Below are 19,019 nucleotides of genomic sequence, written 5' to 3' on the forward strand. Positions count from 1 at the left end.
CATTTTATGTATTCATGGCCTAAACAAAAAACCAAACAAACAAAGAACCCCAAAAACTGAGTCACCTGGGTGGCTCAATCGGTTAAGCATCTGCCTTCAGCTCAGGTCATGATCCCAGGGTCCTGGGATCGAGCCCCGTGTCGGGCTTCTTCCTCAGCGGGGAGTCTGCTTCTTCCTCTCCTCCCCGCTCACGCTCTCTCTCTCACTTTTTCTCTCTCAAATAAATATTTTTTTAAAACCCCCAAACCTTAAATACCTAGGAAGAAATATCTCAAAATGTTAAAGGTAGTAAGAACAGTGATTTATTTTCTCCTCCCATTTCTTTTGTTTTCTTGAAATTGTGGACGATGTGCATGAACTCTCAGTACCGCGGGGAAACAGGAGACACCATAAAGACAAGCTGCATCTCCTTGCTTGGTCATCTGTCCTTCAACTCCGTAACTCTCCCGTGACAAGTCACACGAGAAATTAAAGGGTAATATAAACGACAGAGCAATGAACAAAAATCGAGGATATGAAAAATCCTCATTGTGGGACCTGCATAGCCTCAGACATTCTCTCCAAGATATTTATTAACTACAAAGGGAAAGACAGTAGCTTGACAGTGGGGAAATCCCACGGACACCACCCTACGTGATCAAGGCCGACTTCGATGGTCATAAGACACATCAACACCATGACGTCCTTGAAGAGATGCACCGAGAAGGACACCCACTGTCTCTGTGATTCTCCTGCCCCAGGCGCACACCCCCATTTTAACCAGACAAGCCACGTGGACGGGCGGTCCACAACACAAGTGACTAGGACACTTCAAAACTGCTGAGGTCATTGAGGACAAGGGCAGGCTGAGGACCCATCACAGACTGGAGGGGGCCTGAGGAAACACAACAGGTAAATGCCACGTGGGATGACAGGATGGAAAAAGGACGCTGGGGACAAGCTGGAGAAATCTGAGATCAACAGTGTAGGCGAAATGAACTGTACCCACGTTGATTTCCCGGCTTCGATTGCCACGCAGCGTCAGGTAAGATGCTGACAATCAGGGGGACTGGGTGATGGATATGTGGGAATTCTTCGTACTATCTTTGCAATGTTTTTAAAGTCTAAAATAAACTCAGAATATAAGGTTCTTGAAAACCCAAGTTTCAAACTTACAGACACAATGGGAGTTGACAGAGAAAGTAAGTGACGGGGACCTCCTGAGTGTAAGGTGAGAGAGAGAGAGAGGAAAAGGGAGACACCCTCCTGTCCAGAGCCTCGTTGTCCGTCCTGGGACCTGGGACCTGAGCCAGGAACAAAATTCCTCTGGCATCAGCCCACACCTCCAGTTCAGTGACCCAGCAACCTCCTCGCCAAGTGTCACCAACATCCGCACTCCACTTCTGGGGCCTTAAGTGAGTGGCCGAGGACGGCACGGCTAGTGACAGCCAAGACTCCAACCCAGGCCCAGCTGGCGCGGAGCAAACAGGGTGCCTCCCTGTGCCCGCAGCTGCTGAGGCTCGAGGTTAGAGCGCCTGTTGCCGAGGAAGCTGATGCTCGGAGCTGCTATTAGGCCTTCAGAGTACGTCACCAGCTGCGCTGATGCGTCCCTACATATCAGCTATCTTGTGGTTTATCAGAGTGACTTCCGGCTCATCTGGCCAACGGCAGGCCCGGGGGACACTGGAGGGTGGAGCGAGGTGGGTGCTCCTGAAGCCACCTGCCTGGGTGGGCCCACCAGCGCACTCTGGTCCAGCTTTGCAGGACCCCCGCGCCGCCCTGGAAGCTGGGCTGTGCGGGCAGCATCTAGCCCCTGTCGCTAGCCATTTCCTGTGTGGCCCCTGAGCTCCTCCACCACCAGGGACCGCAAGGAAATTCCCAGCTGAAATCTTACAGTAGTTTCTGTTTTCCTGGCTGGATTCTGACTGGCACATCCTTTAAGAGTCTGAAGGACCGTGATTATAATATTTAATATTTACCAAATACAACGATGCGCCTGGCACTAACCCCCAAGGGCTCTGCATGCACTACTCCTGTTTATCTTCCAAATAACCCCGTCAGTTAGAGTCCACTGTTCTTTCACATCTCAGAGGAGGAACCAAGGCTAAATCTTAGGTTCCTGTGACCAAGAGCAGGCCGATAAAGACAGAGTCTGCAGTCAAGACGCCTGTGTCTGTCTTTAGGGCCTCACCTCTTAGAATCAGTAAAAATGTTTCTTTTCACATTGAGGATTCCGACCACGGGTATTAACGTAGTAGGTTAAGACTGGTGGTTGCCGGTCAAGGTGACTTGCTTCCCAGGCAATACCTGGCAATGTCCAGGGACAGTTTTGGTTGTCACCACCGAGGGGCAGGGCATGCTACTAGCATCCAGTGGGAGGGGGCCAAGGATGCTGCTCAGGGTGGCTTCTCCAGCACCCCCCAGAGAAGCATCTGGTCTCAAACGCCAACAGAGCTAAGGCTGACAAACCCTACTTGAGATCGGTGTTTAAGAAAATGAAACAGAATTTAAAAAATGAAATAGAATAGAAAGAGTGAATCCATATAATGACATTAAGTATAGTTTTCATGCAAGTTTTATTATAATTAGTTGTTTGTGTAATTCTGGTCTTCATAAGAATTCCCCCGGGGCCCTTGATAGAAATGCAAATGCTTGGATTTCCATCTAAAATTCTGACAGAAGTTCTGGAGAGGGATTTAACAATCTGGATTTTTAGCAAGTACCCCACGGGGCTCTGGCTCTCGTGGACCATGGATGGTGCTTTGAGAAACACCTGAATAGACGCCCTTGAGAAACAGGTGGTCGGTGGCACTAAGTGCCGAGCCTAAGAAGGATTTGAAGAGTTTTCTTTTTTGTGTGTGCCAGACCCCACATTAAGTAGTTTATATACATGATCTCATTTAATCTGTCACATTGTACATGTTCCCTCATTAACGTGTTAAATAAAATCATTAACATCTGTTTACTTCATGTCAGTAGGAGGGTCATGATCTTTTCTGAGATGGTCCTGTAACAATTTAGCACGTTTCACATACCTTGGGCTATTGGGGCGGGGGGGGGGTGTGGCTCAAGAATACAGACAGGAATTTGTTCAAACTCATAAGTACGGTAAGTGAAATCTGGTGGAGAGAGCTCCTGGAGCATGGCTTCCATAGCCTGGGATAGCAAATACCAGACTTCTAAAAATCCCACCGGAGATTCCTTATGAAGGCTTCCAGCAAAGCAAACTCAAGAAGGCCTTTGCAGTGAATGAACACGCTCTCACCTATGCAAACAATCGGGCCAAATCTAACGATACCAACCTTATTTCATGATCGGAAGTATCTTTCATTGAGGCTCTGAGACTGTAAAAAACCTTTGTGCCTCAGTGGAAACTATGCATTGTCTGGAACACATCCTTCCAGGTTACAGGATTCTAGCCTTTGAGCTATGTGGACAGCTCTGCACAGTGCAGATGACCGAGAGCCGTGCAGAATTATACTAGTCCGTAGGCAATAAATGCTGTCGCCATGTAAGTAAGTACATGTAAATAATTCTTCCCCCTGAAGAAGAAGCCAGTTTTGCCTCCATGTGCACATTTATTTCTATATCTGTAGTCTTCTAGAATCTTCTTTGGATTCTCTTGCCAACTGGCTATTAGGTATTTCTGGTTCCTTGGTTAATGAGTTAAGTAAAAGCTTCCATACATGTTCATTCTACGTCTGTACGAAACAGTTTCATCTCCTTTGGTTCCGTCTAGGGTTCTGCTTTTCTAACTGCCTGGGTCATTGGTCCTATAATCTCTGGTTCCAGTCAACAGTTTTTAAAATTACATATGAAATCTCAATCTGCATTGGATGCAATAAAAGCGGGTGTTATTTTAGGAAAGTTTCACTTGTTATACACATGTCTACCTATTGTAAGTGGACTTAAATGTATTTTTTTACTTTGGATGGTCACTGCTTTGAGGTCAATACTTGGGTCCTCGTGTTTATTTTGTAATGTTCAATTTTTACTCACTAAAGATTTATTGAGTGACTGGAGTATTTTTAAATCAGGCAGATGTAAATGGAAAGTTCAAAAGCCTCATGGTTTATGCTTCGTCACTCTCTTACCCTCCCCCCTCCCCCAGAATTGAGGCACAGAGCAATTTAAGCACAATACTCAAGCTGCCTGCCCTGATATCGGTGTCATGCTGGTGGTCACAAAGGGCTTGGTGTCAACCTAACACCCAAGAGACACACAGTATTACAAACTGCCCGCTGCCTCTCAGGCAAGATCTAATTGGTAAGGTCCTGAAAGTCTGAGCCTCGCTCGGCAGCTGATGGTGGATCAACAGAATTACCTTCACGCACAGAGAGCAAGCACACCATCCCCAACCACCGGTACCCGGGTCCTTACTGGATTGCTGGGTGCGACAGCTGGGACAAATTCCATCAATTCTCTGGACTGATTTTACCTGTGAAACAGGAAAAGTGGCAAATGAGATACTGTATATGAAATTCTTCAATAAACTGTAAATCATCACACAAGGACAAAGAGTTCTTTGTCGGGCCCAGGGGTCCTGATGTTTTGAAAAAGCTCCTGGGTGACTCCAATGGCTGTCCCCCTCCCACACACGCTAACGAGCCATGAGGGGTAGACGTGTGCACTGACTGACTCTTGAACCCTCCTACAAAATATGCGTGCTGTTTGTGCATACGCGTATCATTCCTGCGGGTGTTGAGGGTGGCAGTGACCCCCTCCCCCCAGCGATTAAGAATCACTGTTCTAGGGGTGCGTGAGTGGCTCAGGCGGTGAAGTGTCAGTCTTCAGCTCAGATCATCATCCCAGGATCCTGAGATCGAGCCCCATGGCAGGCTCCCTGCTCAGCGGGGAGCCTGCTTCTCCCTCTGTCTGCCTCTCCTCCTGCTTGTGTGCTGTCAAATAAATAAATAAAATCTTAAAAAAAAAAAAAGAGTCACTGCTCTAAATAGGGTCTCTCAATCTCAGCACCACTGGCACGGGGGGGAGGGGCTATCCTGTGCAATGAAGGGTGTTCAGCAGCATCCCTGGCCTCTGCCTGCTGGATGCCAGGAGCACAGCCCAGCCCAACCATCCACACTGCTGTATGCCCCTTGGGAGCCCCTGCTCCTGAGCACCTGAGAGAAGGCACAGGGCACAGAAAGGAAGATTCTAGCTCCAGGTCCTCCCAGCCCCAAGTCCTTCAGTCAGCAGATCAGAACCCTAGCTTTTTTTTTTTTTTAGGTAATCCCTTTGCCTAACATGTGGCTCAAACTCACAACCTGGAGATCAAGAGTCGCATGCTTTACCCACTGAGCCAGCCAGTGCCCCAGAATCTTAGCTATTTTTTTACTTCCTCACCAGGCCTCATGTGTCCTCAAATCTCATTCTCTGCACACCTGGTCACACCACTTCCCATTCCTTCCCACTGAACATCACTCCAGGGCTTTGATCCTCACCCACTCCTCAGTGATCTTCCCATCCAGCATCCAGCTTGGCCAATTCTCCCTACGCAGTGCCAACCGGTAAATCTTCCTAAAGCTGAACTTTAATTATTTCTCTCTCCAGTAAAAATTGTCTCCCTTTCCGTTATAAACACTCCACACTCCAGCCCCAACCTCACACACTATCTCCTCTCCAAGTCCGACTAGGAGCTTTTGGAAGAGGAACAAGATAAACCGGATGGCATCAAACCAGAACATTCAAATCAAGTCCTCAAAGAGATTTTGTCCCTGAGAAGCAGAAATGTCAAAATATCAAAAATTACCTTTTCTCTGGAATGAAGATTACCCATGATTATCTGATTATTGGAACTCAGCATCCCCCAAAGGCAAGAAGTAAAGGCAGAGAAAGATGGATGTTTGTTAAAGCAAGGGTTTCAAACTGTGGTCAGAACCATTAGGTCCTGACATCAATTCCATGGGTTAGCAATAGTCATTTGGAATGCAGAGATCAGAACAGAATCAGAACAAAGGTGGAGTAGATCTAGCTGTTACGACAGAGGTTAGGGCCATTTCTCCCTTTGAACTTATCCTTCAGTAATCTACACCTACAGGCACAAGTTATTCATGTAGAACATATTTCTTGAGTCAAAAAAGTTTGAAAGTCAGAACAGGCAATCTGCGTAATCAGAAGTGGAAGGAGGGGTTTAATAGCAGCAAAAGTGCAAGGTCACTGGGACCTACAGAACCGCGCAGACGGGACGGGGCTGGGGTGGGTGCCAGCGCGGGTCAGCTCCGGTGGGACGGACACGGCCAGGCGCGGGGTGGGGGCGAACGTGGGGCTCCCTTTCTGGGGGTGTCAAGGCTCAGTCCGGGGTCGGCTGGGTTGGGGCGAAGGAGGAGCCAGGAGAAAGGAGGCGAGTCTCAGGTGAAGGGCAAGGAGGCAGCCTGAGCGCCGGGACACGGAGCCGGGTGACACCCCCCCCTTCCAGCCTCAGCAACCCTCGGGACCCCCGGGGAGGCCTGGCCGGGGGCGCGGCCACGCCGTGGGACCCGGGACCCTCCCCGGCCCGCTGGGGCCCGTGCTCACCGGGCACCGGCCGGGCGGCGGCGGCAGCGGCAGCGGAGCCCTCCCTCTCGAGACCGAGCCGCGGCGGGTCCTTTGGCCTCGGCCGCCGCAGCCACAAGCGTCGACCTCGCGGCCCAGGCGCCTCCAGCCACAACAACCCTAGCACCCGCTCCCCGCCCCCACCTGCCCTCTCGGGAGCGAGCCCCGTGCCCGCGCCCCGCCCCGCCGGCCGGGAGCGCGCGCCACCCCGCGGGCGAGCCAACCTCTTGGAACGCCCAAGCAGCTCCCAGCGAGCATGCGCAGCAGGGCTGTGGGGGCCCCATTCCTCCTGCAAACTCCGCTTCTCCGACTCTTCCGAGAGCGGCGCCGAGCTGGCGGCCGGACCAATCGGCGCAGGGATCTACGGCAAGAGCTTGCGAAAGGGGCGGAGCAAACCCAGAACCGGGCGTTGGTGTCCGGGGGCGGGGCGTGGGCCGCGCAGGCGGCTAGGACTGGGGATGCTGGGCGGGGGCTCTGAGACGCGTGAGAGGGGGGCTTAATTGAGATCACGCCCGGGCCTCCGCCTGCATTTGACTCCGTGCTCACTAAGCGGGAACTTTTGTTTAAATATCGTGATAGACCTGTCACTTTATTAGCCAGGAGAAGGAAATTTCTGAAACACCTTGTGAAAAGCTTCAAATGACCCCACCCCAAAGCTGGGCCAATTTGAGATGCAAAACACAGTGAATACTGGTAATAATGGATTATAACTTCGAATAAAATAAGAACCTATACTAATATAAATAAGTAGGGACACCTGGATGGCTCAGTTGGCTAAGCGTCTGACTGTTGCTTTTGGACGAGCTCCTGATCTCAGGGTGGGGAGACTAGCCCCTAACTGGGCTCTGGGCTGGGCGTGGAGTCTGAGAGTCTCCCTCGCCCTATGCCCTCTCCCCATACCACCCCTTCACCCCCCACCCCCACCCCAACCCCAGCTTGCAGGCTCTCTTTTTCTTAAAAAAATAAATAAAAAGGAAATGGGGAGAAGGGAACGCTCTTACAGTAGAATGATGCAGAAAATCACGATGTGTCAACCACCCTAATTAATAGCTGATTTGGGCAAAAATCATCAATAGCCACAAAAGTTAGAGGGTGAAAGCTTAACAAGGAAATGGTATTTACAGAATCCCAAAGATACTTATTAATTACAAAGGGGGAAATAGGAATTTTATACTAGAGGAATGGTTCTTAAAGTGTAGTCTGGGGGTTCCTAGAGGTCCCTGTGGAATATTGCAAAGGCAACATGACATGATTTTGTAATAGGCTGATTGCCAAAGCACATATGAGAACCTCTAGTATTTCTTTAGGCCTACATTAAGGAGATTTGCAGAAATAAAAAAAAATAATAAAGTGTAAAATTCAGTGTCTTTTCGTATATTCATAAAGATGAGCAAACACCACCACAATCCGTTTTAGAACATTGTCTTTACTCCAGAAAGAAACCTGTAGACATTGCTGTGAAATCCCTCACCCCCCAACCCTAGGGAACTATTCACCTCTCTGTCTGTATAGATGTGGTGTTTTATGTCTGGCTTATTTCACTTAGCCTGATGTTTTCTTTTATTTTCTTTTCTTTTTTCAAGATTTTATTTATTTATTTGAGAGACAGCGAGAGAAATCACAGAAGGAGAGGAAGAGGGAGAAGCAGGCTCCCTGCTGAGCAGGGAGTCCGATGTGGGCCTCAATCTCAGGCCCCTGGGATCATGACCTGAATGGAAGGCCGACCCTTAACAGACTGAGCCACCCAGGTGCCCAGCTTTTGCATATTTACTGTTTAATTGCTTGTCTTACACTTTTTTTTAATTTAAAGCCAGACGGTTCTTTTTTTTTTTTAATAAGATTTTATTTATTTATTTGAGAGAGAGAGAGCACGCATGGGGGGAGGGCGAGAGGTAGAGGGAGAAACAGACTCCCCATTGAGCAGGGAGCCCTACTCGGGGCTGAACCCAGGACCCCAAGACCATGACCTGAGCTGAAGGCAGTTGCTTAACAGACTGAGCCACCCAGGCGCCCCTCTTTCCAATCCTTTTGAAAACAAATCTCTATTTTAAATTTTACATCATTGAGGGGCGTCTGGGTGGCTCAGTCGTTGGCCGTCTGCCTCCAGCTCAGGGCGTGATCCCGGCGTTATGGGATTGAGTCCCACATCAGGCTCCTCTGCTGGAAGCCTGCTTCTTCCTCTCCCACTCCCCCTGCTTGTGTTCCCTCTTTCACTGGCTGTCTCTCTCTGTCGAATAAATAAATAAAAATCTTTTTAAAAAAATAAATAAATTTTACATCATTGAGAAACACTGCATGTTAATTATTTTCGTGAGTCTCTGCCTTTTCCCTGAACTCTACATTGTAAACGTCTCCTGTGATATAGAGTTATTTTACACACGATTAGCTGCACAATTTAGGTCTTTACTTGGTGGACCCTGCAGCTCTAAATCCCGCTATTGTAAATACTGCTGTATGGCTGGCTTCATTCCTAACATTTGGGAAATCTGGGTGAAGAGCATATAGGAATGCTTTTACACTTGCTGCAACTTTCCTATAGGTGTGAAATTATGCCTACATAAAAGGGCAGGCAAACAGGGGCGCCTGGGTAAACTCAGTCGTTAGGGGTTGACTCTTGATTTTGGTTCAGGTGGTGATCTCAGGGTCCCAGGAGACCCGGCCCCTCCTCCCTCGCCCGCCGGTCCCTCCCTCGCGCTTTGGTCCAGCCCCACCCACAGCCACCGCCGCGCGACGCCTGTAGTTCCCCGACTACCTAGTGCGGTGGGGACCCGGACCACAGCGGGGAGCTGCGGGCCTCGGAGCTGCGGGCTTGGCGCCGCTTTCCCGCACACTTGGCGGGCGGCGGCGTCGGCGGCCCCAGCATTAGCCAAGCTGCCGCCGGGGGCCCCTCACCGGCCCCAGGTGCGGGGACGCCCCCGCCTCCACTCCGCAAGGCGCCCGGGACCTCGGCTCACCGCGACCCTCCCCAGGCCCGCGAGGACCCCTGGATCCGCCCCCTCCCCTTCGCCCGGCCGGAACCCCCCAGTCTTCCGGGTGCGCGTCCTCAGCCTTTGCAGAGTGAAGACTGACGCCGCTGCCCTGACACCCCCGCCCCTGCTCCTCCCTCCTGTTGCCCTAAAGCTGCTGCTGGAGGTGCCCGCCCCCCAACTCCCGGCTCCGGGCAGGTGCAGGTGCCGTGGGGCCAGCCGGTCCTCCGACTTCCCGCACCTCTCGGCCGCCCCCCTCTCTGTTCTCCACCAGCCCCAGATCCACAGGGACGTCTCAGAGACCCAAATCCACAAAGCTCCCTGCCCCCGGGTGCTAGAGCTTCTGTAGCGGGGACCGGGCGAGAAGCAGTGGGTACAAACATTGAGTTGCGTGGGCTGTTACAGGTGGTGCGTGCGATGGGGAAATGCGACGGGCGGTGCGCGCTGCAGCTGGTTACGGAGGAACCCTGGCGGCCGATCGCCTACGCCCACTCCTGCCGCAGGCGGGCTGGAGTCGCTGCGCGGTCCTCCTGCTGCGGTGGCACCGGGACCGCCGGCCGGCGAGCCGCGCGCGCCCCCTGCCGGCCGCCGGCCGCCTCGGCCCCGGTGCAGGCGGTGAGAACCCCGGAGCCCGTGCGCGGAGGCGGGGCTCACCGGAAAGAATCGGAGCGCGCTGCCGCCGCCGCTGTCGCTACTATGACTACCATCCTGTCGGTGACAGCGCTGGTGCCGGTGGACAAGGATGCCTGGGGGCAGGCCCTCACGGGAGTTGCTGGTCCTTCCCAGGAACACCCAGGGCTCGTAAAGGATTGTGGACCAGCTGGAAAGGACTGGGGTGCAGCCGGCGTCAGGACTGCGGGATGTGCGGGCTCCTGGCCCCGGGGTGGCATCCTGCAGTCGGTCAAACCGTGTCGGAAAGTCATCCATAATGGAGGAAGAGAAAATGAGCTGTATCATCCCAATTTACTGAATACGAAAAATATTAAAGACTTATCTCTAGATGGCAGAATTACTGGAGATATTCGTAATATTTTTCATAATCTGTATGTATGTATTTCAATGACCATGAGTTATCTTTTTTTTTTTTAGCTTGAGGGCCAATAAGTTGTGTTTTGAAGGAAGTGTATAGTATTCCTATTTACTTTCTTTTTTTAAGGGGCGGGAGGGGCAGAGGGAGAGGGAGAGAGAGACTCTTAAGCAGACTCCATGGACAGTACACTGCCAGACGCCGGGCTCCATCTCACCACCCTGAGATCATGACCTGAGCTGAAATCAAGAGTCCGAGGCTTAACCGGCTGAACCATGCAGGCGCCCTGACTCTTGAGGAAGAGCCCCCTTCATTCTATAATGAAGACCCCCACCCACCCGCACACAGAGCGCAGAGACCCAGCGCTGGCACCAATCTGTGACCTCTGAGGATTTTCTGCTCTAACATCCGAGGGAACTACTCTTTTCACAAGAACACATCGATTGTCCTCCTGGTCGGTGGCCCCGGACCTCCCAGATGGGATAACCTCCCTCCCACCTCCCCTCTGTCTCTTCTCCCCCCAGGCTGTGGTGGCCTCCTCACCAGCCTTTTGGAGCCCACTTTGGACGTTTCCAGTCGGTTCCTCTCATGGTGACTGTGGGCTTTGTAAAACAACGCTGACTGTGTCCCTCCTCTGCATAAATCCTTCCCTGGCCTCCCACTCCCCATCATGAGCCTGGGATCCTCCCTGTGGGCTCCAGGCCCCCAGACCCTGAGCCACTATCCACCATGAACTGCCAGGGGCCAGGACTGCCAGGACAGTAGGCCAAGCCGCACCAAGTCACCCTTTGCTGCCCCCTGCCCTCCTCACGCCCCTTCTTTACTCTGCTTCCCGGGGGTCACCCCACCACCAACTCCTCGGGTGTTCTTGTCGTCTGACCACACCAGCCCACCAAGGGGATGACGCAGAGCCGCAGGAAAGGAGAAATGTGGTGAGGAGCGGGTATCTATTTAAATATAGAGTTAAGACAAAGGAACGTTTCAAATGCTGGTTACAGAACATAAACGTAACAACCACGCTGGAGGGTAACAGAGTGAGATGGAGCTGGGCTGGGGGGTTGCTGAGGAACTCACTTTTCCTTAGAGGGGTCCATAGATACAGGTTCAATTCGGGAAAATGATGTTCAAAAACATAAGGCCTCTAGTCTCAACTCTTTAGAAATAATCTGTTTCCTTTGCCCAATGGCAGTTTTCACAAAACCAGGAGGACCACTTGAGGTGAAGGAGGCCAAAGCCTTTCCTGTCAGGGGGCCTCCAGGGAACCCTGACTTCCGTTTGCAGGGGGGTAAAAGAAGTGTTCTGTTCACTTCCTCCTCTAGTAGGGGCGGCACCCAAGGTGCCTGGGGAGGAGCTCAGGTGCCCAGGAATCTCAGCCCCCAAAACACCCAGAAGGAACATGATAGGGGCATCATACACTGTTGGGGTCCACCTGCCCTATTGCAGGCCCACCCCCTCCGCAGCAGAATCTGGGCAGCCATGAACACAGGGGTGGGGGGAAGCTGTCAGTTTGGTGGGCTGCCTGGAGGACACGAGCCTCCTGGGGGTCCAGCAGGAGCAGACTGAAGGAGGGATGGTCAGGGAGGGGCTAGATAGGGTTTGCAGGGGCTCAGGCCTGGGGGGTCCCACTGCCCCCGTCTCAGGCCAAGAGCAGCAGGAAGGAGAAAGCTCAGTCCAGGCCAGTGATGGCTCTCCAGGCTGAGGGGTCAGGGGTCTGAGCATTGGCCTAGGCCAGGCAGCCCTGGGAAAGGGCCCAGGGAGGGCTGGTGGGGTTGCATCGGGGTCTCAAAGGACCACAGAAGGTTTTAAAACCTGTCCGTAATGGGACCTAGCATACAGCTTCTTTTACGCTTTGTGAGTTTTTTTCTGTTTATAAAAGTAATTTATACTTCATTTGGAAAAAATTACACAATGTTTGAGAATAAAAATCAGTTGCAACTGGGTCCCCAGCAGAAGTCACAGCCAAGTTCATTGACCCAGCAAGGGCATACCCGAGCTCGTCAGACCTACAGGGGCATGTTGCGCATGACGGCATCTGCGGTGGGCTCCTCCCCCACCACCTCGGTACCGGGGGCAGACTGCCCTGCCAACCTTCCATCTTCTTTTCCGTCTGGAAGAGAAGGGAGTGGGTCAGGCTGGTGTCAAAGGAAAAGGGAGGGGGGCAACCCAGAGCCTGAAGCTCTCAGCCCAGCCAGGGGATTTTCTGTGATGCCATTGCCTGACTTACAGAAATACTTGCTGATTTCAGAGACATGCTCCCCAAGGCCACCAACCCAGGGACAAAGAGGCTGTTAAAGTCATTCCCAGGGAACTTTGGACCAAATTTGGGCTCAGCACCAGGGAGCCACTGCTATCGCCACCACCTGGCCTGGGATGGGATAAGAGGTGGGAAAGTCTGTGGACCAGGCACAGAGGTGAACACAGGGTGGCCGGTGGAGGGGGTAGTTCACTGCCCAAGAGCACCTGCCTAGGGGAGCCTGTAGGGCTGAAATGTAGCCCTTGCTCTGCCCTCCAGCCCTCCATCTGAGGATGGGTAGCTTCGTTTTAATTCTTGCCAAGGGGCTGTGTGGGGTCGGTGGGGCTCACATGGTACCAGAGCCCAGGCAGGTCTGAGAAGGGCCCAGAGGACTCAGCCGGGGTGGAAAGGACCAGGAGATGGCCCATCTCACCCAGCTCCATGAGAAGAGCAGGCTCTGACCAGATGCTCCCCGCTCCACCCTCTGCTGCAACCAGCTGGTGGCCTCAGAGAGGTGACTTAGCTCCTTGACCCTGCCTCTTCACAGGTCATGGGCACTGCACCCTCCACCCCTTGGACTGGGGGAGGCAGCAGATAAATGTGAGGGTGCACTTTGGGCAGGACTGGCTGGTAGAAACAGGGGTGAGCTGGACATGCTGCAGAGGGGCCTCCAAGCTCTGGGGCGATGGGCTTCCCCGACTCCTTGAGTGCAGCTCCTGTCCAGCGTTGAAGGAAGCTGAGCGCGCCCTTGTGTGCCCTGAAACTCCAGGCCTGTGGCTGGGGACGTCCCCATCTCTAGTGCCGTGGTATCTGGGCTCCAGGGGACGCGGTGGCATTACCCCCCCAGGACTTCAGACCACCCACTCCTACACTTCCAGCAGTGAGTGGGGTCCCCTGCACTGCCCAGACCGAGTGCCCTGGCTGGCTCCAGGGGGGCCACCTGTTCATAGGCAGCAAATGGAGGCCAACCGTTGTGGCTTTTATTGTCCCCATCTTCTCAGGGCACAGCAGACCCCACTTCCAGTTGGGAAGAAACCCAGCTCATCTCTTCCCCAGGCACTGGGCATCCCTTCCCTTGAGCGCCCCTCAGGATTCTACGCTCAAAGAAGGTATCCATGTTCCAGTGTCGCCTGCAGCAAGCCGGGTGGGGGCTGGGGGGCCTGCCTGGGACCTCAGAAACATATACCCCTAGACCCCCAGACACATTAACACATAGACACATAAGAGCAGATATGGACAGAAATGGGCCCAGGACCCGCAAAAATGTACCCGGAGGGAAACACAAGCTCACCCTCCCAGGCCGATCCCCACATAGACACATGTGCGTGGGGGCCGACCGACATGCAGGCCCTACACTGAGGTGTGACGTGGACAGCACGTGCACACCGTCCACAGCCAGCTCAGCCTCCAGCCCCCAGGTTCCCGGGTGTCAGGGGACTTCCGGGCCCAGGAAGGTCTTGCTCACACTGTGCTCGCTGCGACCGCCTGGGGCCTCACCTGTGTCTGGCTTGCTGCGTTTCTGCTCAGGCTCCTGGGGGGGAGCCTCAATGGCCCTCTGGGCCTCAGGATGGATCTTGAGGAGGGCTTTGGCAAGGGTGGCGGGGCCAGGCACCCCCAGGGACATGATGCAATGCACGCCTTTGCGCTTGGCCCCTGCCACCTTGGCACTGTCTTTAGAGGCCGTCAGCAGGACCAGTTTGGAGAACTTCCTGGGCTTCCTGGGGGCTGCGGGGACGACATCTGTGCCTGGCTCAGGGGACTCCGGGGACGGCTCCTGGCCAGCCTTCACACTCTCGCCCTCTTGCTCGCTGGGCCGGCAGGGGCATTCTGGGACAATGGCCAGTCCCCCAGGCCACGCTCAGGACCCAGCAGATGGAGTTCTCTTCCTCCTCCTCCTCCCTGGTCGGGAACCTGGCAGTCCAGGGGCTCCGTCCTAAGGAAGGAGGCAAAATCCATCAGGGGAGGCCCCCTTGGGCCTGGGGCTCAGGAAAATGGACATGGGGTGGAGGTGGAGGCAGATGGGGCTGAAAGGCTGGGGAGGGGCCCGCACAGAGCCGGAGCACCCCGGGTCGCTGCCTCCGCTCGGCCGCGTCCTCGCAGGCAGCTGGGGTCTGTCACCTCCCCTCCCCAAACGCCACCCTCCTGTCTGTAAAATGTGCCGCAGGCAGGGCTCTCCAGGGGCTGCTGGGGTGACCGAGGCACTGAGAACCGCGAGCTTCTATAAAGACAGGCCCGTAGGTGCTGAGCACGGTGGGCCGTGTCTTCACGGGGTTTCCCAGCTCACCTGGCCCGTGTTATGAAAGTGGGTCATTCTTGCTGACCCAGCGTACAGAGGAGGACACTGAGGCGCGCCCAGACGGCCGACACGGCCATGAAGTGCAGAGCTGGGAGTCCGGCTGAGGGGGATCCGGAGCCCGTCCCCCCACGGTACCTGCTGTGCCTCGCCCGGGATGACAGTAACCGGCCGTCCTGAGCACCAAGCCTCAGAGACCAGCACTTGGGACATGGGCTCAGGTCACGGACCCTCCCAGAATGCCCGGTGGCCTTCCTGCTGACACTGTGTCACAGGGAGACCGAGCCGGGCACCCGCTGGCGCTCTGCAGACCACAGAGGGGACACCTGGCTCCGGGAGGCAGGACTCTCTGGACTCAGACCTAGATGTGTCCCCCACCCCAGGCCAGAGGCCCTGGACCACACAGAGCTCGGGAGATGCTGGGGCCCCAGGAGGGCAGTGACCTTGTGCCTGAGCGGTGCTGGTGCTGCCTCAGCTGGGAGGGGATGGGGCTGGACAGGGGTCTGGAGAATCCAGTCACTCCGGGCTCCCTGGGTTCTGGCCTGGAGAAGCAGAAAGGATGTATTACGGAGGCCGACAGCAGGGCAGTGTGGAGTGGCCTTTGGTTTGTTGGGGGCAAATGAGTGGTAGGCAGATGGCAGGGTCCTTCTCAGCATACAGAAACAAGACCTCGGGGCGCCTGGGTGGCACAGCAGTTAGGCGTCTGCCTTCGGCTCAGGGCGTGATCCCAGCGTTATGGGATCGAGCCCCACATCAGGCTCCTCCACTATGAGCCTGCTTCTTCCTCTCCCACTCCCCCTGCTTGTGTTCCCTCTCTCGCTGCCTGTCTCTATCTCTGTCGAATAAATAAAATCTTAAAAAAAAAATAAAGAAAAGAAAAAGAAACAAGACCTCATCCTTAGCAGACATCTCCCCTGCCCATCTCAGGACCCAGGCAATGGCAAGGCTCACAGACACCTACCTGCCCCCCGACCCTGATTATCTAACCCAGTTTGCAGTTCTCACTGTTTCCTGGGACCCCTCCCAATGCATATGGCTTGAGGGGTCCATGCCCAGATTTCCAAAGTTTTCTAAAACTCCATCCATGAGAGGAGCCAGGGGTGCAATGCCAAAGAGGGTTTGGGGTGCCTCATCCCTTGCAAACCCTCCACCCCAGTCCCTTGGCCACAAGACATAAAAGCAGAGACCTCTTAGAGCGACAGACATGGAGCCCCCACTTCCAGGGTGTGAGTGCTCAAGGAAATCTGCCTGGAAACAGGTCACCTGACCAAGGCACCCCTGGGATCAGTGTCTCTGTATCCTTCCTGCCTATGGCCCCCCAGTTCAGCCCTGGGACAAGCCAACCTCTGCTCCCCAAGCGCAGTCCTTCCCTGCCCTGCCCATCCTGTCCCACTGGGTGACAGAGCAGTCCTGGAGGAACCCAGGGACCAGCTTCAGAAAGGACACCACCAAAGCCTCCCCTGGTAGAGCCACTCTGGGCAGAAAAAGGTTGTGGGGGAAGCCCCAGGACAGGCCGTCCTGCCCAATCCACACAGGGATTGGCTTCAGTGCACATCTTTCGGGGCTAGCCCGCCTGGTCTGGGGATGCAATCCCGCAGCGTTGGGCCCCTTCCTCACAGCATATACAAATATTAACTTTAAAATACTCTTCAAAAAAGAAAAAGGTAGAGGTAAATCTTCATAACCTTCAATCAGCCAAAGCTTTCTTCAATATGACATGAAAAGTACAGGTGACAAAAGAAAGAAGTAAACTGGACTCCATCCAAATTTAAAACTTTTGTGCATCAGAGGACACCATCAAGAAAGTTAAAAGACAGCCCGCAGAGTGGGAAAGAATTTTTGCAAATCATATCTCTGATGAGGGAATTATATCTGGAATTTATAAAGAACTTTTACAAATCAGTAACAAAAAGACCAATAACCCAATTTAAAAATGGGCAACGGCTCTGAATAAGCCTTTCTCCAAAGAAAAGAGACAAATGGCCAGTGAGCATAGGCAATGCTGCACGTCATTAGTCACGAGAGAAACAGAATAAAACCACCATGAGATACTGCTGCACGCCACCAGGATGCAAATAATAAAAGGAGCACACACACACAACAGACAAAGCAAGTGTTAGTTTGGATGAGGAGGACCTGGAAGCCTCTTACACTGCTGACGGGCTGCTCAACAGCGCAGCCATGTCTGGCGGCCCCTCAGAACGTTAAGCACAGAGTTACCATGGGACCCATCAAGTCCGCTTGAAGCACATGCGCAAGAGAACTGGAGACAAGTGTCCACATAAACGCTTGAACACGAGGAGCGTCTGGATGGCACAGTCAGTCAAGCACCTGATTCTTGGTTTTGGCTGGGGTCATGGTCTCAGGATCCTGAGATCAACGCCTGCATCGGGCTCTGCGCTCAGTGCAGAGTCTGCTTGGGATTCTCTCTCCCTCTCCTTCTGCCCCTCCCCCCTTGCACTCTCTCTGAAATCAATAAAATCTTGAAAAAAATTCTGTACATTAATGCTCACAGCAGTATTATTCACTGTCACCAAAAAGTGGGAACAAGTCAAACACCCATCAACAAATAAGTGAATAAAAGATAGCATATCCATACAATCGAATATTGTTTGGCAATTAAAAAAAATTGTGATACAACATGGATGAACCTTTAAAAGATTACACTGAGTGAAAGAAATCAGTCATAAAAGACCACGTATCATATGATTCAATTTACACAAAATTACCTAGAGACCAGATAGCTGAGGGTAGAAATGTCCATCCTTGGAGACAGGAGATGTGCAGTGGGCTAGGGGTGTGGGGAGGGCGGGAGGACGAGGAGTGGCTGCCAGTGGGGATGGCGGCTTCTAGAACTGACCATGGCGGCGGCTGTGCAACTTCATGAATACATCAGAAGCCATTCAACTGTACCTTGTGAGAGAGTGAGCTGCACGGTACAGGAATCAGCTCCGTAAAACTGTTAGCTATTAGGAGAAAGGGAAATGAAGTCTACAACCAGTGGTCACCCAACTTCAGCATTCCTAAGAATCACCAGAGTTCTTGCGACAAACGCACAGTCCTGGACTACGCCACCCCCAACCCCACTCAAGGGGTCTGGAGAGGGGCCCGAGAACCTACATTTTTTACTAGTACCGCATCTGATTCTGATACCTTGACATGGATGATACCAGGGGCCCTTCACGCGGGAAGTGTGTAATTGCTAGTTCATGGGTTGAACTGTTTGTCAATCTCTCCACGAATAGGAATGATATCCTTTGGGCTGGATCAGCCTTTTTTCTGGAGTCATCCTTCCAGCAATTTTCTGCATGTGGAGGGAAGACCTGAGAGGCAGCTATTTTAAGCCTAATATATATTTTTTGAAAGTTAAATTTCACTCAGTTAAACTTCATTGAATGAACAGAATTTTTATTTTATTTTTAATAACAAAATAAAAATAAAACACAGGGCTCACGACCCTGAGATCAAGAAGTGAACTAAGATCAAGAGCTGACCGACGAATGAACAGAATTTTTAAAAGCAAAGCAGAAATGAATTAAAAAGAGCAAAGGGCTTAATAGTTTACTTCCCTCACTTGGCACCCTCCCTCTAACTCTGAAATCTGGTGGTTTGATATCACCATTGACCTCCAGTCACCCACTCATCCTAGCCCGCTGTCAGGACATGGGTCTGCAGAAAGCCAACTCAGAAGTGTGAAGATGTCTCGGTGTAAACCCCAATTCATACAACATTAGGAACTGGCAGGAGCCCCTCGGACACTCTGGGAAGCAGAATCATGGCCTAATGGCCCTAATCCCTGGAACCTACAGGGAAGGTCTGCAGATGGCATGAAAGTTCCTGAAGTACGAGAGCAGCTTGGATGACCCGGGTGGGTCCAATCACAAGGGTCCTAAAAAGTACAAGAGGGACGTGGAAGAGAGAAGGAGAAAGCGGGACAGAAGCAGGGTCAGAGAGACTGGATGGTGCTGGCTTTGAAGAAGGACGGAGTGG

General features: G+C 52.9%; 2 protein-coding genes across 2 annotated transcripts; one reads left to right on the top strand and one right to left on the bottom strand.

Moving 5' to 3' along the window:
• The first annotated feature begins 907 nt into the window (after positions 1-907).
• On the top strand, positions 908-10,485 carry LOC117804085 (translation initiation factor IF-2-like). Its single transcript, XM_034669580.1, has 3 exons — positions 908-1,024; positions 9,267-9,543; positions 9,882-10,485. The coding sequence occupies exons 1-3, from the start codon at positions 908-910 to the stop codon at positions 10,403-10,405; spliced, it is 918 nt and encodes a 305-aa protein (XP_034525471.1). The 3' UTR covers positions 10,406-10,485.
• A 923-nt stretch (positions 10,486-11,408) lies between these two features.
• FLYWCH2 (FLYWCH family member 2) lies at positions 11,409-15,109 on the bottom strand. The gene is made up of 3 exons (XM_034669581.1): positions 15,067-15,109; positions 14,234-14,593; positions 11,409-12,610 (listed from the first exon to the last, which is right to left on the bottom strand). Exons 1-3 carry the CDS (start codon positions 15,107-15,109, stop codon positions 12,507-12,509), a joined length of 507 nt encoding a protein of 168 aa, XP_034525472.1. The 3' UTR covers positions 11,409-12,506.
• Positions 15,110-19,019: the final 3,910 nt, after the last annotated feature.

This window comes from Ailuropoda melanoleuca, chromosome 10 (assembly GCF_002007445.2).
Source record: "Ailuropoda melanoleuca isolate Jingjing chromosome 10, ASM200744v2, whole genome shotgun sequence".
Lineage (NCBI taxonomy): Eukaryota > Metazoa > Chordata > Mammalia > Carnivora > Ursidae > Ailuropoda > Ailuropoda melanoleuca.

Bases quoted from the DNA above. Each gene is read 5' to 3' on its own strand.
- FLYWCH2 (XM_034669581.1), bottom strand. From the start codon at position 15,109: ATGGCCGTGTCGGCCGTCTGGGCGCGCCTCAGTGTCCTCCTCT. The intron at 14,594-15,066 runs GTACGCTGGGTC...CTGGGTCCTGAG, and splicing joins GCGCCTCAGTGTCCTCCTCT to CGTGGCCTGGGGGACTGGCC. The intron at 12,611-14,233 runs GTGAGGCCCCAG...CTTCTCTTCCAG, and splicing joins ACGCAGCAAGCCAGACACAG to ACGGAAAAGAAGATGGAAGG.
- LOC117804085 (XM_034669580.1), top strand. From the start codon at position 908: ATGACAGGATGGAAAAAGGACGCTGGGGACAAGCTGGAGAAATCTGAG. The intron at 1,025-9,266 runs GTAAGATGCTGA...CCGACTACCTAG, and splicing joins CGATTGCCACGCAGCGTCAG to TGCGGTGGGGACCCGGACCA. The intron at 9,544-9,881 runs GTGCGCGTCCTC...GGGCTGTTACAG, and splicing joins GGAACCCCCCAGTCTTCCGG to GTGGTGCGTGCGATGGGGAA.